Source organism: Lissotriton vulgaris, chromosome 1_2 (assembly GCF_964263255.1).
Source record: "Lissotriton vulgaris chromosome 1_2, aLisVul1.2, whole genome shotgun sequence".
In the NCBI taxonomy this organism is placed as follows: Eukaryota; Metazoa; Chordata; class Amphibia; order Caudata; family Salamandridae; genus Lissotriton; species Lissotriton vulgaris.
This window is the reverse complement of record NC_141686.1, coordinates 334,018,773-334,026,265: the sequence shown is the minus strand read 5'-3', so window position 1 is coordinate 334,026,265 and position 7,493 is coordinate 334,018,773. Positions and strand designations below refer to the sequence as shown.

General features: G+C 46.3%; 1 protein-coding gene across 1 annotated transcript; it reads right to left on the bottom strand.

Moving 5' to 3' along the window:
* Positions 1–5,891: 5,891 nt before the first annotated feature.
* Positions 5,892–6,854, bottom strand: LOC147736683 (olfactory receptor 11L1-like). The gene has a single exon (XM_086952665.1). The coding sequence runs from the start codon at positions 6,810–6,812 to the stop codon at positions 5,892–5,894; it is 921 nt and encodes a 306-aa protein (XP_086808791.1). The 5' UTR covers positions 6,813–6,854.
* Positions 6,855–7,493: the final 639 nt, after the last annotated feature.

The window sequence follows — 7,493 nt, the reverse complement described above, 5'->3', positions numbered from 1 at the left end:
CCTTCGTGGGACAGCTCGAATCCAGCACCTGGTCATTGTCGATGCCTCCTGGACCTCGTGGCTGAAGAGACAAACTCACCTTCTTCACCTTCAAGCACGCGACATCGCCTGGTTCCTTCCTAACACATAACATGTGTATTTGTAAAGCGCACGATTACCCGTAGGCATCTTGGCGCTGAATAACAGATGTTTATTGTTACCCAACTCAATGGTACTCATTTTATTTACTCAGATGGATGAAAGGCTGAGTGGACCCACTGGGATTTGAACCTGTGACCATGAGGTCGAACACAGGCCCCTGCAATGGACGCATCAGTCCACTGAGCCACCAGACCCAGCTTCCTGGTTCCTTCCTGATGACTGGCTAGTGACTCAGACTCTGTCCCCTCTGCTTTCAGGTTCTTCACATATCCGATCCACCCTTTGGATCCACCCGGACACTTTTCCTCTGGTCGCCTGCAGCACTTCTTTGCAGATCTCCATAGAAAACGAAGACAAAACCTGACACGAAAAGACACCTATGCACCCGACTTCCCTGGGTGCGGTAACACGAGTACTCCGGTGCTCCCGTGGGTCTTGACTCTCAAAGTGTCCTAGTTTAAAAGGGTTCCATCCTAGTCCATCCGGAAGTTTCCTTAAACAGTATCTTTGTAACTTCTTTGTTTCCCATTATAAGTCAATCGTAACTTGCGACTGTGTTTAGACACTGCATGCGTCTCCCGTGGGCCTACTACTTCCTAACCTTTGGGTGTTTAGTGTAGTCACAGCAATTCTGCAGGCCCTAGGACTGCTGTATAACTATTATGTGGTTCTTATACCACTTTCTTCGTATATGGTTTATGAGGCCCCTACGGCATAACTGTACATGTTCAACTTATCGTATGCTAATTGAGTAACTTGTGATGTACTTTGACCTCTGACCTCATAAAGAGTGCAGAGGGGTTGTGTTAGAAATAAATACAAATATATTTGATTAATACCTTGTGTGGTGTCCTTTCATTTGGTACTCAAGGGATTATAACTGGTAAAACAATTTGCTTCACATGCTCTCTGAAGTCTTAGCCTGAAGGCTGCTCTCCACAGCTACCACTAGGAATGCTTGTTTATAAGGTTGACTTTACAACCACCATCAATAAGGGTCGATTAGACTGGTGCAAGATGCCCACTACAATAGTGGAAATCATATGCCAGGCTAACTTCTCACATTCATTTTCTCTTGTATAGTTTTCTGTGCATCTTCTTTATATGTTCTTTGATGTTTACAGTGGTTTTTCATTGTATACGTATTACGGCTCTTTCAGGGTTGTTCTTTATTTCTTCTTGCATTTCTGTTCTTTAGTGTAATTTCTCTTTTTATGGTTCTTCTTGCTAAAACCTTTTCATGTTTGCAGTTTCCTTTTTGTGTTATATAAAGGGGGGGGGATATGTAGTATCCTGTATATGTAATTATCCTGTTCCTTGCTCCCTAGCTGCTCAGCCAGTGTGAATGTGCTGCTGGCAATGTTGGAGTGCTGATGATTAATGGAATGTTTGGGTGCCTGTGAGAAAATTGAGGCCAGTTGGAGTGTGAGCTGAGCAGCAGGCAGGCTGCTCCTGGTGAGGCTGCTCTGCATGAACTTAACAACTTGTAACTAAGACTGAATAAACCTACTTAAAAGACATCTTGGCTACTGGACTTTGTTATTACACAACCTGAAGTCCTTATATCATCAGCAACTCGGTTAGTGCTGTACAGCTTCAGATAAATATCTCTAGAGACCCAGTACTCCCACATACACTGGATGACTGGAGTTAAGGCAATCAAAAGGTGTGTCTGATGAACTACCTCATCACAAGCAACCAAAGTAGAATGCCCCTTTGCACACTTCTTCCTGGACTTGATACCCTAGATGGAGGTGAGCAGCTGATGTTCACTAGGGTGTGGATATGGAGTCACAGACCTTACATTATAGGTGAGGTTGTGTTGTTGCTAGAAAGATCTCCAGGCCTGGTAGACACTTCTCCATGTCCTCCAAGAGTGTATCATTCTCTCAGTACGTACACAGAATCACAATTTAAATATATGTGGATGGGAAAGTCCATATGAGGGCAAAATAACCTTATTTCAGTAGATGAGTGAGCAAACCGATCCCGAGGGGACCTAGAGGAAAGGTCTGTACCCTGCATTATCAATAAACTAGATGAGCCAGGAGTCTCCCCTTAGTCGAGTGAGAAGACTTTAGCCACCCTCTTCATGAACTGGTCTCTTTGTCTACTGCTCTGCTGGTACTGTGGCACAATACTGCCAGAAAAGCCAGACTGGCATAGGGTGGCACAGCTCTTTGTGCAGGACATTCATCCCTGTGACCACCTGAACCTGAGGTCACTTTGGTTTTTTTTGGAAGGATACGCATTTCACAGAAGGTTGTGAACATATATGCCACATTTAGGAATCCTGGCTGACATCATTGTGTTTAAATCACATGCCTGCACCACTCAGAACACAAGCACACAGCAGGGTTATGATTAGGGACTGTAAAATGGTATTTTACAAAGCTAAACTTGCCTCTACTGTGAAAATAGGCAGGGTGCCCATAATGTCCTGTTCAGACTTTTAACTGTGTTTCATGGTTGAATGCATTTTGGGAAGAATATTTCTTTCTTGTGAGTATTATCAACTGTTCCAGGATGAACAATCACTTATTACTAATACATTTATTTATTTTATTTATTTATTTTACAGATTTGTAAAGGGCATGGCTGCCCGTGAGCGTCCCAGCGCTAGTGATAGATATGACAAGAATTGAGGAAGAAGTGTTATGGGAACAGCCAGGTCTTGAGTGCCTTACGGAATGGAAGAAGATTTGGTTGAGCCCGAATGTCAGAGGGTAGTGAGTTCCATAACTTGGAAGCATTGTATGCAAATAGTCGGCCTCCAGAGCGGGCCTTTTTGATCCTGGGTACGGATGCCAGATTGTCATGTGAAGAGCGAAGGGTTTTGTTAGTCCTGTAGGGGGTGACAAGGTCCTTTAGAATGGGTGGGGCCTTTCCCTGCAAGATTTTATGGGTAGTGCAAAGGGCTTTAAAATATACTCTTTCCAGGATGGGCAGCCAGTGCAGGGCTTTGAGGGCTGGCTTGGCTGAGCAGCGGTGGTATGTTCCTGTGAGAAGGGGGGCGGCAGTATTTTGTACCGTCTGGAGTTTTGTCAATACCTTTTTGGGGGCCCCCAAATACAGGGCATTGCCATAGTCCAGACAGGACATCACAAGGCCCTGAATCAGAAGTTTTTGAGATTGTGCCGGGAGTAAGGGAAGGATTTTTCTGGCGGCCTGTAGGAGACCATAGCAAACGCCGGCCGTTTTCCTTGCTTGGGTGGAGAAGTTAAGATCCTCATCCAGCCAGATCCCTAAGCTCTTGATCTCATGTTTAGGGTTAGGTGGTGTGCCCATGCAAGGTGGCCACAGGAATTCGGGGCGGAAGTGTGATTGGTTGCCCAGGACCATGATCTCCGTCTTTCCACTATTGAGCTTGAGATGGGACATGTCCATTCATTTGGTAATGTCACTAAGACATGTGTAGAGATTAGTGGGAGATTGGTTATGCTGACTAAGAGAGACCGCCAACTGGGTGTCATCAGCATAGGTTAAAAGCTTAATTCCAAATGGGGCGACAATTTTCTCAAGGGGGGACATGTAAACGTTAAAAAGGGTCAGGCTCAGGGATGAGCCCTGAGGGACCCCGCAGTGTATAGCAGTAGGCCTGGAGGTGAAATTGCCGTCTGCTACCTGAAATGACCAGTCGTTCAGTAAAGATTCCAGCCAGGACAAGGCCGACCCTGCTATACCAAGGTCCCTAAGCCTATGTACCAGTATCGAGTGGTTGACGGTGTCGAAGGCCGTGCTTAGATCCAGGAGGATCACTGCCACTGATCCTCCTGAGTCAATGATCCTTCTCGCCTCTTCGACAACCGCCAACATCGTGGTCTCTGTACTCTGGCCGGGGGTTAAAGCCCGTCTGTGAGGGTTTAAGGAGGTCATTGGTTTCAAGGTAGTTCGAGAGTTGACGATTGACACATTTTTCGGCAATCTTGCTTATGCCTGGAAGCAGGGAGATCGGCCGGATGTTGCTTAACTCCAGGGGATCTAAATGCGTTTTTTTAATTAAGGCTTTGATGATTGCTTTTTTCCAGGTGGGTGGGACAGTACCATGGACAAGCAAGATGTTAATCAAAGTTGCCATGTAAGGAAGGATGGTAGGGGCAACTGATTTTAAGCTGTTAAAAGGTGCCGGGTCCAGTAGAGATCCACTTTTAATTGAGTGAAGTATAGGGGAGAGAGTGTCTATAGTCATGGGAGCGAACCGAGTTAGCCGAGGTTCGGCTGTTTGTGGAATGGAGCTGGACAGGTTAGGAAGGGAGGATATATCTGGTATTTGTAAGGGGAGGGAGTTAAGGATGTTCTTGATCTGACTTGGAGTCAAAAAATTCAGCTAGTTCATTGCACCGGTTGACCGAGGGTTCAACGGGGGGGAGGGATCCTGCGTTTTGAGAAGTTTTTTGGCAATTTGAAAGGTCTCCCTATATGAGTTGGCGGATGACTTGATTTTTTCTTCAAAAAAGTTGGATTGAGCAATTTTGAGGGCCTTTTTATAATTCAGAATCGTGTGTTTGTATTCTAGTTTTTTGATAGGGTCGAAGTTTTTTCTCCACTCTCTTTCAGTTTTTTTGCAGATCTTTTTTAAGAGGCGTATTTCCTGGGTGAACCATGGCGAGGTAATTTTGCCCTGAGGTTTACAGGTAGGTTTTTTAGGCAGGGTCTAATCCAATGACTCTCCGATCCATTTAGAGAACTGGAAATTGACTGAAGCAGGATCAGCGACTAGAGATGGGGGGGAGCACCTTAAATTTTGCTTCCATTTTTCTAGGTCTAATGTGGCCCATGGGCATGTAGGTTTGCTAGCTGGAGGTTTGGGGCGAGCGATGGTGGGGAGCTGCCAGTTCAGTGATATTAAAAAGTGGTCTGACCATGGTAGCGGAGTAGGACCTAGAGTTCCTAAATGCTTTAATGTTTCTCTGTATACCCTGTCTGGAAATTAACATTGATGCACAGGAGTATATTTGGCCATGCTTAGTGATGAACTGTTAGACATGCAGTGCAGTAACCAGAGGTAGCTTGTTACACCCTTTCAGCTGGAATAAACGCTTCAATCTCCTAAGATTGTTTCCTGGATCGGGCTTTCACAAGGGTGCCCATCAGTGGTTCAAGAGGGCAGAGTGTCCCGCTGTCCATCTCTTCCCAGTCTCCCTGGTGCCTACCTAGCGCTGCCCAAGGAATGGAGGTCTAAACCAGTGACCATACCCATGATTTGTCCAATTGCAGCTGTTTTCCGTAACAGCTGTCACCTCAGCCAATGGAAGCTCACTATCTCTCTTGCCTTTCATGGCACAGTCTCTCCAGTCAAATCTCAGGTGCATCACATTAATCATCTAGCCAGTGACAGTCACATGTCACACAAGCTGGAGATCTCCTCCTGTAATCCCAGTGTCTAAACCATGTGGACCACACAGCTACCTATGAGGCCAAGAGCATTAACCCCTTCACTGCTCATGACGAGCTCAGCTCGTCATGCAGTACACTGGTCGTGTGCTTATGACGAGCTGAGCTCGTAATGAACAATGGTATTCATAGGAGGTCAGCACCCAGTGGGAATTGCCTTAGCAGTCAAGGTGTTAATGCATCCAAGGCCCTTTCGTCCTCCTTTTTCAGACCTTCTCCTGGGGCAACTCACACTAAACAATCCTTCATTCACCCAGTTGAAAGACTCTTACATATCTTTGCTCAATTCCTTGTTGTGGGAGCTGCAACCATGGCGCATGTGGTGCCTACAAGAGGGTGAAGGAGTTCTATTTCTTCTAGTATGTGACACCACGGATTATGCTCAAAGGTTTCCTTCCAGGGTGCATCCTCTCAGTCACCTTCCTGAGAGCTTCCTTCACCTCTTTGTTCCTCAGGCTGTAGATCATGGGGTTCATCATTGGGGTGACCACTGAGTAGAAGAAGGACACAGCCTTGTTCTGCTCAGCCGAGTCAAGAGAGGCGGGTCGAACATACATGAAGATGACAGTCCCAAAGAATATGGTGACTACAATGAGATGAGATGCACAAGTGGAGAAGGCCTTCCTCCTGCCTGTGGCGGATGGAATTCTCAAGATGGTGACGATGATGCAAATGTAGGAAAAGACGATGAGCAGGAACGAGCTCAAGACCACAAGAGCGGACACCATGAAGACACTCAGATCAGCGAGGAAGGTGTCGCTGGTGGAGAGCTTGATGACCGGTCCTACATCACAGAAGAAATGGTTGATTCTGTGGCTGCCGTGGAAAGGCAATCTAGAGATAATAATGGTGGGGCAAATGGGGACAAGTGAACTCATGATCCATGATGCTAACACCATCTGTGAGCAGAACCTGGTGTCCATGACCCTGTGGTAATGCAGTGGATGGCAGATGGCCATGTATCGGTCAAAGGCCATGAGGGCTAGGAAGAAGAACTCTGCAGTGCCGAAGAAGAAGAAGCAGTACATCTGGGCCATGCAGCGCTGGAAGGAGATGGCCTTGTCTTGGGACAGCTGGTTTCTCAGCAGGTTAGGGACAGTCACGGTGGTGTAGGCGATCTCCAAGGTGGAGAAATGGCTCAGGAAGAAGTACATGGGTGTGTGGAGGCGGGTGTCCAACCTGTAGACAGCGATGATTGTCATGTTCCCCAGTAGAGTAAAGACATACATGACAAGGAAGGCCAGGAACAGGATAGTGTTGAGCTGTGGGGGGACCATGAATCCTACAAGAATAAACTCATTTACAGTTGTGCGGTTCTCCATGATAGATCTGTTATCAAGTGGGATCTGCGGAGAAGCAAAATATGACAAATGGCATTAGGTCAGCATTCAAGAGCTCATCAAGGAGCTGACTTTGCAACAAATGAAGTGCAAGGGTCACATGACTTGAGGTTATGGATTCTAAATTAGCTAATGTTACCTGTAGGAAGGCTTTCTGTTGTTGGAGAGAGTAGGTCAGAGAGAGCGAGTGAGAATGAGAAGAGAGAGGATAAATGCAGTGAGAGTATGCAAAGACTTTGAGAGCAAGATTGTGAGCTAGAGAACTAGAGAAATTGAAGAGTCGAAAGTGCCTCATGAAAGAATGTAGCATCACCCTGTTCCCAATTTCACAATTTATTTGGGTCTTAACATCTCGTCCTGCTTAGAAGGCTTGTGTCACAAGTCCTCTTGTGGGGACTCTAAGTGATTTGGAGTATGTGACAGGCAGTAACTGATTACAGACATGGGATACAGGTGAAAGCCCTGGTTGGAGGTCCCCATGTATAACCCCAACGTTATTGTGTATCTTTTGAGGCAGCCGCATACTGTTTCTGGTAGCTGGCTCCTGAACTCCCTGTGCCCCTGTGCTGTCTTCCTCCTCTGCCTTCCTTCCTCCTCATGCAGAGGCCATTATATCAT

Bases quoted from the DNA above. Each gene is read 5' to 3' on its own strand.
- LOC147736683 (XM_086952665.1), bottom strand. From the start codon at position 6,812: ATGGTCCCCCCACAGCTCAACACTATCCTGTTCCTGGCCTTCCTTGTC.